Genomic DNA, 17,939 nt, shown 5'->3' with positions numbered 1-17,939 from the left:
TTGGACAATCGACAACGGTTTTTGAAAACCGTTGTCGATTAGTGTGTTTTTTGACAAACGACAACGGTTTTTAAAAACCGTTGTCTATTAGCTTGTTTTTTTAGAAAATCGACAACGGTTTTAAAAAAACCGTTGTCGATTGGCGTGGTTTTTGGACAAACAACAATGGTTTTGGAAACTGTTGTCATTTTTAGCGACGGATTTTCTTAATCCATCGCTAAATTTAGCAATTTAGCGACGGATTATTTATTACCGTCGCTAAATTCAAATTAGCGACGGTTTTAGTCTAAAGAAACTGTTGCATGTTCAAAATTAGCGACTTTTTCAAAACCTCGTCGCTACACTTAGCGACAGTGTGGTACTAACCGTCGCTACATGGAGCGACGGTTTTTATCCAAACCGTCGCATAATCAAAACATGCGACGGTTTTTAAAAACCGCCGCTACATTTAGCGACGGGTTTTATACAACCGTCGCAACCTTTGGCGACGCATTTATGACAACCGTCGCTAATTTGAAATTAGCGACAGTTTAACAAAATACCGCGCAAACTCTCTATAAATATCTCCATTTTCGGTCCATTTTCCTCCACAACACTTAAAATTTTTTCTCTCTTACACAATTTTCTCACTTCACACAACACTTAAAATTTTTCTCACTACTTCATAACACTTAAAATTTTTCTCTCTTACATAATTTTATCACTTCACACAACACTTAAAATTTTTCTCACTACTTCATAACACATAAAATTTTTTTCACTACTACTTCATAACACTTAAAATCTATCTCTCTTTCACGATTTTACTACTTCACAACATTTAAAATTTTTCTCTTACACGATTTTAGTTTCGATTGTTAGTTTCTTTTATATTTATTAAATTTAAAAGATTTTTTTTTTATTTTTCGAAACAACTTAGCGACGGAAAGCATGAATAAAGATCGTCGCTAAAGTTAGCGACGGTTGCTTTATGCTGACCGTCGCTCATTTTAGCGGCGGTATAATAAACCGTCGCTACGAACAAAACCGTCGCTAATTTAAGTAGCGACGATTTTCATAAACCGTCGCAAATTCCACCTACCACAACAGGGTAAAAACCGTTGTCGTTGAGCGAACTTTCAACAACACCCTCAGTACAACAATTTTAAAAAGGCTACGACAATCCATTGTCGTATGCCGTTTTTGTTGTAGTGTGCTCTAGTTTTTGGCAGGTAGTTTTTGCATTATTTGATTATTCTATTGTTGTTTTTAGAATACAATTTGATTCTTTAACTTGCTAAGGAAGATATTTTTTTTTATAGAATCGCTAGTATTGGTTTTGTAAATTCAATCTGTTTTCTAGCGATTATTTTGCCATACTTGTGCATGATTATCTAGAGTTATTTTTACGTTATTTCTTTATGTCCTACATTATTCCACTGCGTGTTGTCACTAATATTATGACATCTGAGACAACATTGATATCTGATATACACAATGTTTTTATCGTTATGTTGAACAAAAGTTCTTTCAACTGTGCAACCTCAAAATTGAATCAAATGTACTGTATGCTTCAGTTTTTACTAATATTTTTGTAAGTTCATTATTTACTATGGAATGTATGCTTCATTCTTTACTAATACTTTTGTAAGTTCATCACATTTATGAATGCACGAACAACTAGTGCGCCACACGCCATTAAGAAATATTATATAATAATCTAAATAATTACGAATGTGCAATCATTGGGGGAGATGTAGATTCCATTGCGGTTCTGTTTGTACCATAATTGTTCACAATTTAAATTTAATTAGTTTTATTACCTCACAGTAACACCAATAATTATGTATTGTTAAATCTAATGGAGAAATTTTAGTTTACAACCAAAACTTTTAATCTATGGGAGATATTTTGCTCATGCTAAATAGTTAGTGGAAATTTAACCAAGAAAGTGACGCATTTTTGCAAACCAAGGTAATTTCTCGAATGGTCGTCACTAATTAGTTCGCACTACATGGCTTTAAGAATATATAGTTTCAATTAAGCACGAGCATTAATGATCCCTTTGAGACTCAAAATGGCTCAAATCTTTTACTTCAAATGGTATTATAGCTAGCTTCGTTTTTCGTCGAGAATTATCTCCTTCAAATAACCCATTTTCAGATCATCTCAGTCTCCGAAACCAAGTGATCTACAGGAGATATTTTCGGGGTAAATGAAAATCACGTAGTCATAAACAATAGACTATGAAGAATGAAGATCAAACACAATTATATACCGAAAGATGCTGCCTTAGAAAAGTAGCTGTTTCTTGCATCATGACAGACTTGAAGACATTTTTTGGTCTCAGTCGATCTTGTTTGTCTATGCTATGTCCGGAGTTGCAATGTTCATTGGCTGGGCATCACAGGAAGCAGTCGTATATGTAATGATAACAAATGATTTCAGATAGTACAACACATGTTTTGGAAGCGCTTGCTAATGAGAATGTTGTAACTGGCGGGAGCCCATGGCGGGGCGATCAGTGATCGTCTACGTGTCGGTCATCTAAATGGTTGAATTTTTTTTAGCAATTTTTATAGATAATTATATATAACCATGTATATCGAGGCAGATAGTGGCTGATGTGGGCTTCTGCTGGAAGCGGTTCGAGACAAACAGTGGCTATGGTGAAGGATACATGAAGACAAAAGTAGATGCAAAAGAAATGATGGGTGTTTTTATTATATTTAAGATATTTTAAATTGATTGACATTAACTGAGTTTTAAAATTATTTAATTTTGACAGTTGACTAGTATTTTAAAATCATTGACAGCCTGCTCGTCCGCCTCCACCGTCTGCTCGCCCGTCGATAGCCATGGACCACTTTAGACAAAGACGAGACTGTCGAAGACAGCTTACCGTCTAGACAGCCATTTAGAATCCTGGCTGATGACAAGAAGTCATTACCCAATTTCCTCACTTAAGGTGGATCCATACGGTTGGAGGCCATTCTATCATAAGAAAACAAAAGACAAAATGTGCTCTTGACCCATTGAGACCCCACCAAGGAGTCGCATAATCTAAGGGAATTTTTGTTTGCCATCTTCCATTACTATCTTTCAAAGAATTGAACTTTCAGGTTCCAGAAGGGCAAGAGATTTGTAAGCACCACTAAACCATGACTCGGTTTACGCATATCACAAGAGGGACCTATTAATCAAATTTAAGACTTCCTTAACTTACAAATCTCAAGTACTTCCAAGATTACAAGAATCTTGGAGAGTTGAACCCAAGAAAAGAAGTAAAAACCTTTTTTTACACCTTTTTTTAGGAGAAGCACTTCATAAAAAATACCTTTTTTTAGGAAGTGAAATTACAGAATGGAATGGGATATCGAATATAAGTTGGTTCAGAATTCGCATAGAAGATGTAAGCTTGAGGAAGATTGAGCAATCAGAAGTCATGCAGCATCAACAACTAATATCATATAGCACAAAATATCAATAGATGCTGTTTCTTAAGACAAAAAGAAAGCAGGAAATAACACACAACTGCAGACTTGAGACTGAATTTACTAAATCATTACATTTACTCACGAAAAAAGCCAGTATGCATTCGCATAAGTGACTTATACACTCGTAACTATCAACAACACATCATTATCAGCAAGGAACATTTCGAGTAAAACGCCGAGGAATTCCCAAGCCCCTGCATCCAATAAATCATCCCAAAAGTTGCCACGATATTAGGCCAATTTCATAGGTTTGAGCTTGACAGGCCCGAGGCTTGCACAATTTTTTGCATCCTCTTGCAGCAATAGAGATAGATATTCGAACACCAGCTGGCTAGAATCATGCCAAGTATTTGAACAAGTTAGGATTATCCTTGTCCCTTTCCAGATAGTCACGAGTGATTAAATCTTCAATCCTCTTCTTGATTGCTTTAACATCAGGCTGCAGAGTGCAAAATTAAAGATATAATATGTTATCTTACCATATGTATAATAAATATAAACAAAATAGAAATATATTCAAACAGTCAATGCTACCTTGAACATTCGGCCCAATTGTTCAACGCAATCCATTACCAACTGTTGATATCCTAAGACTTTCCTACTCTTCATGATTCGCACAATTGAGGCATCAATTGCATACCGTCTATCTTTGTCAACATCTTCAACTACTTTTTTCTTCTCATCCACTGGAGGGAGAGGTATCTGAGTTCACATGCAAGTTAGCAACAGATTAATGTAACCATCCACACCCCACACCTTTTACAATTGAAAACTAGTTTTTCCAGCCTTTTATTCTCATTCAGTCGGTAATCTCTTTCCCTAAAACAGGAGAGTACGTAGAGTACCTTGATTCTTCTCATTTTGTCCGTGAATTTTGAATTAAACTCAAAAACGTCGGTGGGAGAAATAGTTTTGGTGTTTGGCTCTTTGTTCAGAATCTTATACTTAGCACATGAAAGTGAATGAAGGAGCCTAACAACATCATCGTCTGATAGGTTTAACTGAGTCATGATTTCCTGATAACTCAATCTCTCCGAAGCATTGAACAACAGCAAGGCAGCAGCCTGGAAAAAGGAATTGCAGTTTTAATCATTAACATTATCAGTTGCAGAAACGATGACACACATAAACAAGGTATCACTATGTATTGCCAAGTTACCTGGTATGTCGTCACAATAAGCTCTATTGTTTTTGGTTCGAATTTGCCATTTATGTTGCAAGTACCCAAAGAATATATCCACGTAAGTTTTCTGTGCTTTGTTTTTGTCTGGTAGAACTCCCTAAACACTTCAACGCACTTGACCTAGCAAAAAAGACAATTTGATGATTAAAAGAAGTAAGCAACAAGACAATTTCCAAGACAAACACAATATCATTCAACACAACCATACCATCTCAGCCGGAAGGTTTAGATCAAAGGACTTGTAACTTGGCCAAAAACCAGTAGTTAGGACAGTCACTGTTAAGTCAATCCCTGGACCGGCATTTGAATTGTTGCTGAGATATTCCTCAAAGCTGGCTTGATTTTCCCTGGCTAGTGTCAGATCCGTGACCTAATTTTGTTCCAAAGGAAGGAAACTTAAGCAATGTCCTGATAAATGAATTCTGCTTCATAATTTAAGACTAGTAATGTGCCAGCTCACCATCCCCTCCATTTTTGATGTAAATTGCCCACCACATTGCTGTTTCAATTTTGTCAGGATACTTCTTTCATGCTCGTCATTAGCACTTTTATCAAATAACAGACGCCGAGCAAGCTTCTTCCTGTTGGCAGTAGCATATAAAGAATAAAAATGTAAATCATCGTAAAGCACAGTAAGTACACCAAGAAACTGTTAATCTGCGGAACTCACCTATAAAATTCAGCAAATAAATCTTTATCGCTGATATAAGCAAGTAATTTTACCACCTGCAGATTATTAAGAGCCTCAATCACAGCTTTCAACATACTTCATAAAATACAGTTGTTAAACTTAAAGCATAATGTACATGATACTCACCTTCTCCAATGTATCTTCGATTGCTTCATCGCTCAATTTTTCACTACCTCCCTTTTTAAGTATGTTGTCACAGAATGTGGCAAGGAGTTCAGCACTGGAACTTCCAGCAACACCCTTATTGCAGAAAACCTCGAAAGCCTCTTTAAGAGCCTAGAATGGATGGACAAAAAATGGGAAAAGTATAACTGTCTAGAACCTCTTCAAAAGCATGATAAAAAAGGTAATGAATCAGTTATAAATTCTAACCTTGTGGAAAAGAGAGTGATTCAGAAAACAGTCATTCACATATGCCATGAATTTATCGTGGAGCTCGATTACTTTTCTGACAAAAACCTGAGTACCAAACATAGGTTACTTTCAGAATTTGATTCATAATGAAAAATCATGAGAATTCATAAATATTTACCTGTTCCTGTAATCCAACGACATCTTTCTTTTCTGCCTGTAACAGACGGTTAGACAAAGATTCAAGTATTTATGCAAAAAAGTATTTGAAAGTTAACCAAAAACATATTTTAAGGGATACATGAATGAGTAACCAATCAAAAGGAACAAAAAAACTTCCTCGTGGATTTCCCGGTGTGAAGAATGCATGGATAGAATAATTCTAAACCAAATAATAGATTACATGCCCTCAAAGACTTTTCACGCATTTGTTCTCCAAAAAGTAATAAGCCTGAATATTCTACGATAAGCTTTGAAATAAATGAGAATATGAGAATGAAGATTGTCCTTGAAAAATTGACACGAGATTTTAAGAAAAACAAGCTTCTAAATTATTCAGCATGAAATGATTCCACTTTTAACTAGTTCATGAGAATAAACACAGCATTGTAATTTTGATAATCTTTTTCTTGTTTATTAAACATTTGTTTTGCAACAGATGCTGCTTCTCTTCCTGAACACTGAATAAAACCCATAATTATGCATGCAATTACAAATCTCGCACAGAAAATAACTAAATGTATGGCTTTATATGATCGTCACAGCCATAGCAGGACACACACTATTACAATTCAGGCCCAAGTCTGGAACCACGATGTTGAATGCATCATTATGTTATCACTCTTCACTTCCCATAATGTTAGTTGACAGTTGACACATACGACAATAAATGAATGAGATTGATCCATTTGTTCAATAACTATTCATATCCATATTCCATCAAATATATTTTATTCGACTAAAGTACAGAAAATCGGAAACTTCAAGCCTTTAACAACACATTAAACACCGCATTTACATTCTATTAATTAATCGAATAAAACAAACACTAGGTTAAAAGGACCAAAGAACAAACCTTCTTGTTGCTTGCAGCATCTTCAGCTTGTTTAACCAAAGCTGTCCCTTCTGCAGTAACATGCTGTAATTGTGAAATTATACGTTAAACTACAAATAACTTGGTAAATGTTGGGAACTTGTGTCTAATGGAACTAATTAGACATGATGGTAATAATATCAAGGGATTAAAAAAATGGGCCAAAAATTTTATCTAGTTATGAAAGGAATTTTAGAGGGAATGACTTGGGGGAGGGGCAAGGGAAATATAACAGGAGTAAGTAGAATAGAGTTAGGCATTTGGTTATTTTCCTTTTGTGTGTGTGACTGGCTTAGGCTAGAGAAATACTAGCAATTAGCTAGGGTTTTGTAACAGAGTATATCTCTGGGAAACATTTTTCATTCAAGTTGCAATACAATTTCAGTTCGGGATCATAACAGTCAACATATGGGTAGCATGAAATTACATATTAATTTACGTTCCACGTTAAGAACTCAATATTAGCTCACCTGCTTAAATATATTAGCAACAGGGTCCAAGCCTCGAGGAATTTTTGAGAAGAGTCTATACATCCTAGATAAATCCTCCACCTAATGGATTCAAAATGCTAGGATTGAGCAACAAAGAATGGGAAAAAAATATAACATTCAAAATTGTATAGAGATCATATTGCAAGTACCTTGTCATCCCTCAATAGCGCATGACAACCTGAGTGCTCCTTCTCAAGCAGTTGGGTGGCATACACAGACAATAGCTCATGTTGTACTTTCTATCAAGAGAATTAGGTTAAATTGAGTCAGAAAAGATCTCACTAAAATTAATCATAAACATTACGAACACACCATCATGCTTGGAATCAAACACATCATCCATACACCCGCTTCGAAAACTGATTAGTCAAGAGCAAGAACAAACCTCAAGCAACTTTGTCTCACTACTTGAATGAAGGTAATGAGAAACTCTATCCTTCTCTCGCTTCAGACACTCCTCCGCCTACATTTCAAAACAATTAATAAAAATTAAATATAAAAATAGTTTGGTTAGGGACACCTCGTTTCCCAATAATGCTAACAGTTTTTCTTAGCAAATCCCAACTAGTTTGAGCAAGCTTCGATTATGCATGCAATGTATCTGAGAGTTTTGTTTTCTTTCAAGTCAAAAGGACTAGAGAACTCTGAATCAAAAGTAAATTTTACTTTCAACATATAGTCTGGACATGAATCATCTAAGATCCAATTGGAAGCCTTTCGAGAATAGTAAGCTGCAGTGGAATTCAGCATTGCTGCTTCAAAATCATTCTCATACTGATCCATCTGTCCCATTCCAATTTCTACAAAAATATCTAATACATTCTTTAATAAAGCTCGATCAATTTGCTCTCCTTCCCGTTCTTGATCAATCTGGTAAAAAAGAATTGTATATAAACCTCAAAATAACATGTAGATAGATATTAAAAATGCACTAAAAAACACACAAACATACCAGAGATATAACAGCATCTCTTACTTTCCCATTTACCTCTTGGTACACCTGACACCATAAGCCCAATTGTGAATAATCAAAAACTAAGGGAAAACGATGAAACAAAAGGATGAAACAAAGCCGGGGAAAATGAATAGAAAACTAGAATATGTGGGAAAAATCAGCTCAAAGTTTGTTTTCACTTAAAGCAAAAGAGTCACAATTACAGATAAGAAAATCAAGAGATGATATAACCAGATTTAAGATATTGAAGCCAAAAGTTACCAGATCACGGAAACATGTCAGGCCCACTTCTTTAAGCGCCGGGAGTGACCTTCTTGCTATGAAGTACCGGTCAAGGTAGTAAAAGAATCGTGAAAGCCACCGTACCATAATTTTATGATTTAACCACCTATTCACAAGTTCCCTCAACATGAATTTGTCATGCTTCTCTCTCAAAGAAGGCAATACCTAAAAAGGCAAAAAAAAAAAGCCAATGTTAAAGCAAAGACATGGTCAAATGAAGACTATATTCTAGAAACTTAGGAGGATAAACAAGCCATGGTAAAATGGATTGTGGTTAAATGTGCTTGAAGTTCATTTTCTAGTTAACTGCCCTCAAAGCTTAAATTCAGCAGGTGCCTTTATAGATAAAATCAACCTCGTACTCCTGGAAGTGCTTCTGAAATACCACTTGCCAAAATATCTATTTAGATTATTTTCTAAAATGATTGTCACATAACTCAATGCAAACCTAAGTTATCAATGCTTGCGTAGTCCACGGGATCTGAACAAAGACTAGAAACCAATTACTTGCTTCATACATCCCGTGGAGCTAAAAAGGTAAGCTATAATAGAAGCAGGGAAAGTATTTTCCTTCCTCTCATTATGTGTCAAGATATAATGTTTGGGACAACTCCACCCTGAAGGTCTGATCTGGATTGAGGCCTATAAAAGGTACTAACATTTAATTCCCTAGAACACTTCGTTTTAGCTGTTTACATAAATTGAAATTGGAGATCATTCTGCAAATGCATACCGATTCAAGCATAAACACAGAGGGAAGCGAAACCATCTGGAATGATTAAAGTAATCACGATATTCATAATCAGTACCCAAAACATGAATTTACACTTCCATGTTAATGCTCGTAATATAGTTCCTCATCATGATCGGAATCATCCTTACCGTTGATGTAATATATTCTTCAAAAGACTCCCTGAATAGATAAAATCAACCTCGTACTCCTGGAAGTGCTTCTGAAATACTATGAACCACTTGCCAAAATATCTATTTATATTATTTTCTAAAATGATTGTCACATAACTCAATGCAAACCTAAGTTATCAATGCTTGTGTAGTCCACGGGATCTGAACAAAGACTAGAAACCAATTACTTGCTTCGTCATCCCGTGGAGCTAAAAAGGTAAGCTATAATAGAAGCAGGGAAAGTATTTTCCTTCCTCTCACTATCTGCCAAGATACAATGTTTGGGACAACTGCACCCTGAAGGTCTGATCTGAATTGAGGCCTATAAAAGGTACTAACATTTAAATCCCTAGAACACTTCGTTTCAGCTGTTGACATTAATTGAAATTGGAGATCATTCTGCAAACGCATACCGATTCAAGCATAAACACAGAGGGAAGAGAAACCATCTGGAATGATTAAAGTAATCACGATATTCATAATCAGTACCCAAAACATGAATTTACACTTCCATGTTAATGCTCGTAATATAGTTCCTCATCATGATCTGAATTCATCCTTACCGTTGATGTAATATATTCTTCAAAAGACTCCCTGAATAGATAAAATCAACCTCGTACTCCTGGAAGTGCTTCTGAAATACTATGAACCACTTGCCAAAATATCTATTTATATTATTTTCTAAAATGATTGTCACATAACTCAATGCAAACCTAAGTTATCAATGCTTGTGTAGTCCACGGGATCTGAACAAAGACTAGAAACCAATTACTTGCTTCGTCATCCCGTGGAGCTAAAAAGGTAAGCTATAATAGAAGCAGGGAAAGTATTTTCCTTCCTCTCACTATCTGCCAAGATACAATGTTTGGGACAACTGCACCCTGAAGGTCTGATCTGAATTGAGGCCTATAAAAGGTACTAACATTTAATTCCCTAGAACACTTCGTTTCAGCTGTTGACAATAATTGAAATTGGAGATCATTCTGCAAACGCATACCGATTCAAGCATAAACACAGAGGGAAGAGAAACCATCTGGAATGATTAAAGTAATCACAATATTCATAATCAGTACCCAAAACATGAATTTACACTTCCATATTAATGCTCGTAATATAGTTCCTCATCATGATCTGAATTCATCCTTACCGTTGATGTGATATATTCTTCAAAAGACTCCCTGTACTTGTCATACAGCTGCTGAGAATAGTCATGCGGAGGCTTCTGCGTACACATGTTATAAATTGTCCTGTTCAAGGAAATTAAAAAGTAAATTATGAACACCTGACAAGTTAGCAATCGCCTAAAAAATCACAGTTTAATTATAATAAGTATTAAAGTACTACGTATAGAGCATCATGTAGTCCTCTGAGCTGAATTGTGGCTCAGGCAATCCTTCAAGAATATTTTTCAGTTTTGTAATCCCTTTTTGCATAAAGTCCCATCCTTGTTCTAAGTCAATGGTGTTCCGCTGGTTCATAGTCATCTTGGACAATAACTCAATATCAACACTATGCCGACAAGCTCAATAATTCTAATCCAAAACCTGCTATGAATAAAATGATAAAAAAAAAATCAATAGAAAGACAGCAATCTGATGATCGTGAAGACTCTCTACTTGGGAGAAGAATAAGCAGAAATTTGCAAACAGTAAAATTTCATGAAAAGTGATCCTCATCGAAAGGATTGAACCTAATCGCATAATATAGTTCAATTTCGTATTAAAGTGCCAATATATTAAATTTTTACAGCAACTGATTTCAGCAAAAATGCTTTCAATAAAAAAAACCTAGGCGTAATAATTGCACGTAGAAGTAGAACAAATAACCCAAACAAATACCGTCAAAAAGTGGCTTGGCATTGCACTAAAATCATGAAACAGAGAGTAGAATCATTGTTTCAAAACATGAATAGACAAAACCAACCAACATGATCCAGAACCTCAACATGATATCAACTCTATTTCCGATCACAATATATCACCATACTCTGGAATCATATATTCACACTGCTCGATAATGCGACTAATAATTTTTTTTTATTAAAAAAGAATTTCACAAGAAAGTGTGATTTAAATTAGCTAAAATATTTCCCAAACAAGTGTCCATATGTCAGAATCGAAATCATTCATGGGATCACAAATGACATAAGGGCAAGAAAAAGGCTCTACTATTACCTAAAATTTGACATAGGCTAAGAATTTATCACCATCAATGACCCAACACAACCCTACTTCAACCAACAAACAGTAATTCGAACAAATAAAACCCTAAGAATCAGCAGAAACAAAGAACATCGTAAAAGCCCAAAAAATAAATCCAAAAATCAATTTCAAACTAAATAAATACTGAAGTACCTCGAAATCACGATCAACAACCAAACAAAACACCAGAAATTCGTCGCCGATGGAGCATACCGACAGCGAATTCACGCGCAGCAAAAAATCCAACACACACACCCACCCACCCCCCCAAAATAATCAAGCACAGCGCAACAATATTGCTAATGTATGCATACGCCTACCTGAGAGAAATTTGGGTGAATTGTGAATCTCTAGATTTTTTCTATTTTTATTTCCCCTTTTTCACTCTATTAGCTGGGCCTCTCTTTTACTATGTTGTCCTTTAATATACATTGGGATATTATTATTATTATTTTTTTAACATAATTGGGGATATTATTATTAATTAAATCTTCAAAAGCATCTTTGATGGGCCATCTTCACATATTTTAATTTTTCTAAACATTATTATAAACCTAACTTTATAATTAAATTATTTTCTCTTTCTGGTAATTATTTCGAGGTAATGATATGATATATATATATATTAGAATTGGAATTATAATAGTCGGAATGAATTAAGTTTAGTTATTCGGCCCGTCGCACTCAACCTAATAACAGACTAGTTAAGTTGATAATTCAATGTTTAATATAATTGTGAGACCCGAAATTAAATGTCAAATCCAAAACCGAAAATTCATACATCAAAGACCAAGGAGGTCAAAGGGAATGAATGTTCGGCATTTTGAGATGTTAGGCCAAACTATGGCCCGAGAAGTTATGGCACGATGAATAACCGTAAGAAAGTGAAGGAACCACGGGAAACCAAAAGAACAGTTAAGTTCGGAATCTGGATAAAAATCATCACCACCACAATTACAAAAATTAAAGCTTCTCCAAATTTCTGAAATTTTAGCTTAATTATGTTGCATATTTCAGGTAGATTTTTCATTGTTTACTTCATGTTGTAGACATATTTTTTTCTTGTAAATAAATACATTTCAGTTTATAATAACAAAATTAATTTGATTGTTGTTCATGAATTTTTCCTTCAATTTCTTAAGTTAATTTCTTAGTTTTTGTTGCTTATCGGGAGAGTTAGAACTAACTACCAATTCAGTATTCACATCGCTTGTTTTTAGAAGTCAAATTTCACGTACTTAGCACGATTTTCTTCCTAGCATTCCCTAACAAATTTTTGTGCAAAGAATAACTAAAAACTAGCTAGGTGAGACCAAATGATGCTGCATAGTCCACTAGGTTTATGAACAATTGAAAGAGAACACATTCAATAGATACTTGGAATGAAGGACACATGATTTATGAATTTTCAGATTCATATAATGATATTTCACAAGATAGATATAGATTTCTCAGGCAATATTTGCTGAGAAAATATTGAAGAAATTAGATAATGAATACTATTGGAGAAGTTCATTAGATCAACTGAAGGCACAAATAAATCCTTAAGAACATGGAGAAAAATATAATCCTAATTTTTCATATTTATAAGGTTGTATTTCTGAAGATGAAATGCGGATTCTTCGAGTTTCTTTTATACAGAGAACGAGACAAAATTTAAATGAAACATACAATATAAGTATGCATTCAACAGAATGGAACACAATGTTTGATAGTTTGGAGTGTAAGGTCTTGAAATTCGAACGACGTAACTTGACTGCATATGAATATAGGGTTTTTTTAAAATACTTATTTAATGAGTTTTGAATGCATGTTTATTACATGAATATGTACTTTTATTTCATGAATTACTATATTGCATGTTATAGGGCTTTTAGCAGTATTTCACGTTCGAATGATGAACGGAGACCGAAGACAGTTAAGGAAATTTTTTTTATTAAATAATTATTTTAATTATTTAATGTATAATGTAAATACGTGGGATTTTCCAACAACTGGTCTTTTTAAGATATTTTTATTCATTGAGCCATATTTTGAATAGGTATGCAATTTTTAGCAAAGCGAAGTACTTTTTGAGAGTTTGGGTAATATTTTCAAAAACGTACCTGAACGAAATATTTTATGAGTGTGTTATTGGGCTTAATGGGTCTATTTTAAAGTATATTAGGCCTAAACTCTTACTTATCCAAATTAATTTTAATTATGGCTCATTGTGCATTTATATTATAACAAACCCTACCTCCCAAAACCTTAATCACTCACTCTCACACATTCGGCCGTCCCACCATCTCACACATCAAGCAGCTTTCGAAAATCCAGCAGCCCCCTTGCTAGGTTTCCTCAATAAAATCTCATAAGAACTCTTCCTCGTCCCTCCAGTGCTCATTCTACGTGATTGTGTCAAGGTTTTCAAGCGTCAAAGTCACGCCCGATTCCCTTCTTTTCACATTGATCACATCACATTATCTGTTTTGAAATGTATTGTCATGATATATTATGGTTATAGTGTTACGCATTGGTTTTACTTGAATTCTACACGAAAATACTCATTTTTATTGTCATACCTCTCACATTTCTTGAATTACGTTGAGGTTTAGGAGCGATCTGATGGTAGATTTGTAGGAACGGTTGTGCTGCTCTTGAGGTCGATGCAACTTTGAGGGAGAAACGATTGATTCCCGTGTTTACAGCTCGATTTTGGAGAGTTGGGGTAGTTCACGTGTATTCAAGGGCATGGGGTTGAAGGTCATGGCTAGGGCAGTGCTAAAAGGTTTGATTGTGGTCTAGGATTGGTTGGTTTGAGCCTAGTCTGGGCCCCGTGAGCGTAGGATAGCTTGGCTTCGAAGTGGAAAATTGGGGTTTTTGCTCGCAGGATGAGCGTCGAAGTGCTCGAGCTTCGGCTCTTGTAGCGCCGAGGCGCCATGCATGAAGCGCTCATGCATGGCGCCTAGGTGCTTACAAGCACCGCAACGCTATTCAGCCAGTGCCTAGGCGCTTGTCCTGCACATGAGAGTATTTGATTTTGATGAGCATGGTTCATTTTGGGTGTTGATATGGCATTGTATTCAAGGTTGTTGACAGTTTAATTGGGTCATATAGGGTTTGGTTAGGAGATTTTGAATTATGGTTCAAATTTGATTACGTTCGGACTAAAACGGGACTCCGGTTAAGTTTTTATTCGAATTATAGAAGCTAAGGTTTGAGCTCGAGTTTACGTCTAAGGAATTGTTACAATTATATTTGTAGGGCATTCGATAAGTGTGATTGGGAACAGATTTTTGCAGCTGAACATGTTAGCAGTCCTGGCAGTGCCTTGACAACTATTCATGCATTTGTTTTAAATATATATGTGGATATTGAACATGGATCTTTATGTTAATGTTAGAAACACGTTACATGCTTGATTTTAACAAAAGGTAAGTATATGCATGAGTTTTTCAAGTGATGAATATGATGACATGTTTTTGAAGGAAGTGAGTTGGTTGTGACTAATACGAATATGAACACGAACATATAATGCTAAGGCTCAGTGGACGGATAAAACTGTCGTTGATGTCCCGCCATCGGGTATTGCGGTTATACATAGATGGATCCATCGACTTAGAGCTGATACAAAAATAATGACCTGAACTCAATAAGGAGAATTGAACACGTATATGTTGATATGATATAATTTGAAATGAATATTTTTATGCTTATGCTTCTGCTTTTGAAGATAATGAAACCTATGTTAATTACAGTACTTTTCATTGTTGTTTGATATATATATCTATTTGTTATTACGGTTTAGGAGTGTTGAGTCTTTAGACTCACTAGGTGTGATTGATACAGGTGATCATGAGGATATGGAGACTGAGGCGCTGATAACTGAGTAGGCGGAGTTGGGGGTGCACATGATAACCCGAGGACCTTGCATTTTTCTGCATATTATGTTTAGGAGTCAGGGGGTTTTAAACAGAAGTTTCGCATGATTTTGATTTTTGTTTATGCTCTGGTGATGACCAGAATTTTAGATATTCATTGGGGTTTTTTTGTCAAACAGTAACTCCTATTTGTTAGCATATTTTAAGATTTCGTGTAACTGCAGTTAGTTTTTCTAGTCAGTGTTGTGACGAATTTTAAAATGCATGATTTAATTATTTAAATCGTTATGAGTGTGTGTATTTTTTGTCATAGATTTAAAAAAAATATTTCGGTAGAATTTTAAGTAGTAGATGTTATAGTTGGTATCAAAACAAGGGTTCTTGTAGAGGGTTTGTGCCACCGCAAGCTTCAGAAGCTCAGTCGTTACATGTTTTGAAAGTTTTATGTTATCACCTGCATGTCTATATGATTTATGTTTTACAATACATGTTTAGCTTTTTGTATGTTTTAAGGTTAAATGGTCTAAAAGCTACATTTAATTGTATGATGGGTTACGTTTAGAATTTGGACTGTATTAAGATATTACGCCTCCCAGAAGATCTCCCAGTACAAACAGGCGGGATTGAAATCCTGGAGGTGACAGAGCTTTTCCACCACAACCACAACCAGGAGACCCTGTTACTCGAGTTTTAGAGGGGATTGCCCAGTTTGTTGGAGCAGGCTCAACAAGCTCCTAGATCGTAGGTAGACATATATGAGCAGTTCAGGAGGCTCAACCCCAAGGATTTTAGTGGCACCACCGAGCCGTTTGTGGCTGAGGGTTGGATACGATCGCTGGAGATGCACTTCAAGTTCTTGGACATGAGGGATGCTGACATGATCATATGCGCCACCTATCTATTGCACAATGATACATCTTTGTGGTGGGAAGGAGCCGCCCATCACCCATGGGGTTATCCTAGCTACCCTCACATTGGATCAGTTTAAAGACCTCTTTTATGGTAAGTACTTTCCTACAGACGTCAGGGGGGGTCTGACCCAAGAGTTCACGAGTATCCTACCGGGGGACTCATCTGTGGCGGAGTTCATCCAGAACTTCAACTCGAGCTTCCACTTTGTGCCCATTATAGCTAGGGATGCTACGGAGAATTTGAGGCACTTCATGGACGGCCTCAGACCAACCATTCGCTGGGATATTATGCTGATGAGGCCGACGAGTTATGATTCTGCTACTGCTTGTTCATTTCAGATAGAGTAGGCTCTGAGAGTTATCGATGTAGAGATGCAGAAGAAGAGGCATCAGGATCAGCAGAGCTCACATCCCCCTAGAGACACTTCATAAGGCCTCCAAGACATCAGGAACAGCATAAGCGCCAAGGAAAGTTTAAGAAACCGGGGAAGCAGAAGCCCCCTCAAAATCCAGCTGCCTCGAGACAAGGAGGAGAAGCAGCCTTGCAATCAGTGAACCCGTTTTCATTATGGTAAATGCATGTGAGCAACGTTTAACTGCATCTTAGGGCCACAAAGCTGCAGACTGCCCAACGAACAAGGGGCCTACTACTGGTAGGGCCTATGTCATGCATGCAGAGGAGGCATAAGTAGAGCCCGACTCAAATTTGATCACGGGTAACCTATTTGCTTAGCATTTCTTTTAAAATTACCTTGATTACATGAAATGTTAAGTTGGTTAGTAGAACTATATTTGGAACCGAGAACTTAGAATAAATATGTTGCATGCTCTATAAAGATAAATTTAAGGATTGAATTGATTTAATTTAAGAATTTTGATGGAACAAACTGTAAATAGCAGAACATTCAAGGTCGAAACCGAAATATTTAGGGACTCTAGTGCTAATTTCGAAATTTTGGCTGGGAAATGCATGTAAATTTGAGTAATAATAGGGATTTAATTGGATAATTTTTGGTAATTATGGGTTGTATTGTTAGAATCTCTGGAATTTATTAAGCTTGAACGGATTTGATGATATATTTTGTCGGAGGAATGATATTTATTTCAGGTATAGCACATATGCTGTAACGTACCGTAATTTTGAACTACTTGAAATTTGCGGAAAAATAAAAATTTTCTTAAATAAGAGATAAATCTTCAAATTTCTATAAAAATAAACTGTTCATCCAAAATAGTTGCAACAAAAAGATCCCAAATAAAGTTTCCTAAAAATACTTGTTTAAAATCTCATAAAAAATAATGTGAAATCAGAATATTTGAAACAACATGCATAAAAATATTCTTAAAAACATGGGAGGTCCTCGGGTTTAGCCTCCTACACAGATCAATTTGGCTCACTGGTCCCCACCCCTTGTCTCCTCATACTCGTTCTCACCTGCATCGATCAAGTCTAGTGAGTCTAAAGACTCAACATGTATAAACTGGAGATAACAAGTAATACGTAATTGTTGCGACTTTGATTGTTGAACTCCCAAGAGC

At 35.7% G+C, this 17,939-nt stretch overlaps 1 protein-coding gene across 5 annotated transcripts; it reads right to left on the bottom strand.

Annotated features, from left to right (window-relative positions):
* Positions 1 to 3,425: 3,425 nt before the first annotated feature.
* On the bottom strand, positions 3,426 to 12,022 carry LOC142554933 (cullin-1-like). Of its 5 annotated transcripts, XM_075665533.1 has the most exons (21): positions 11,780 to 12,022; positions 11,600 to 11,692; positions 10,770 to 10,969; positions 10,573 to 10,672; positions 8,502 to 8,687; positions 8,238 to 8,285; positions 7,952 to 8,155; positions 7,671 to 7,748; positions 7,435 to 7,524; positions 7,265 to 7,345; positions 6,777 to 6,839; positions 5,883 to 5,918; positions 5,723 to 5,809; positions 5,477 to 5,626; positions 5,330 to 5,385; positions 5,120 to 5,240; positions 4,868 to 5,029; positions 4,636 to 4,779; positions 4,322 to 4,540; positions 4,011 to 4,178; positions 3,426 to 3,915 (listed from the first exon to the last, which is right to left on the bottom strand). In XM_075665533.1, exons 3-21 carry the CDS (start codon positions 10,907 to 10,909, stop codon positions 3,814 to 3,816), a joined length of 2,235 nt encoding a protein of 744 aa, XP_075521648.1. In that variant the 5' UTR covers positions 10,910 to 10,969; positions 11,600 to 11,692; positions 11,780 to 12,022; the 3' UTR covers positions 3,426 to 3,813. The 5 variants fall into 5 exon arrangements, with proteins under 5 accessions (XP_075521648.1, XP_075521647.1, XP_075521646.1 ...); XM_075665532.1 differs by lacking the exon at positions 11,600 to 11,692 and having other exon boundaries at positions 10,770 to 10,972; XM_075665531.1 differs by lacking the exon at positions 11,600 to 11,692.
* Positions 12,023 to 17,939: the final 5,917 nt, after the last annotated feature.

Source organism: Primulina tabacum, chromosome 9, assembly GCF_025594145.1.
Source record: "Primulina tabacum isolate GXHZ01 chromosome 9, ASM2559414v2, whole genome shotgun sequence".
Taxonomy (NCBI): domain Eukaryota; kingdom Viridiplantae; phylum Streptophyta; class Magnoliopsida; order Lamiales; family Gesneriaceae; genus Primulina; species Primulina tabacum.
This window is presented reverse-complemented; position numbering and strand designations above follow the sequence as displayed.

What these genes read in the sequence shown, in the direction of transcription:
- LOC142554933 (XM_075665533.1), bottom strand. Translation starts at nt 10,909, where the DNA reads ATGACTATGAACCAGCGGAACACCATTGACTTAGAACAAGGATGGGAC. An exon ending in ATGCTGCAAGCAACAAGAAG is followed by an intron (nt 5,919 to 6,776) that starts GTTTGTTCTTTG and finishes CGTCTGTTACAG; the next exon opens with GCAGAAAAGAAAGATGTCGT. An exon ending in TAAACCTTCCGGCTGAGATG is followed by an intron (nt 4,780 to 4,867) that starts GTATGGTTGTGT and finishes CTTTTTTGCTAG; the next exon opens with GTCAAGTGCGTTGAAGTGTT.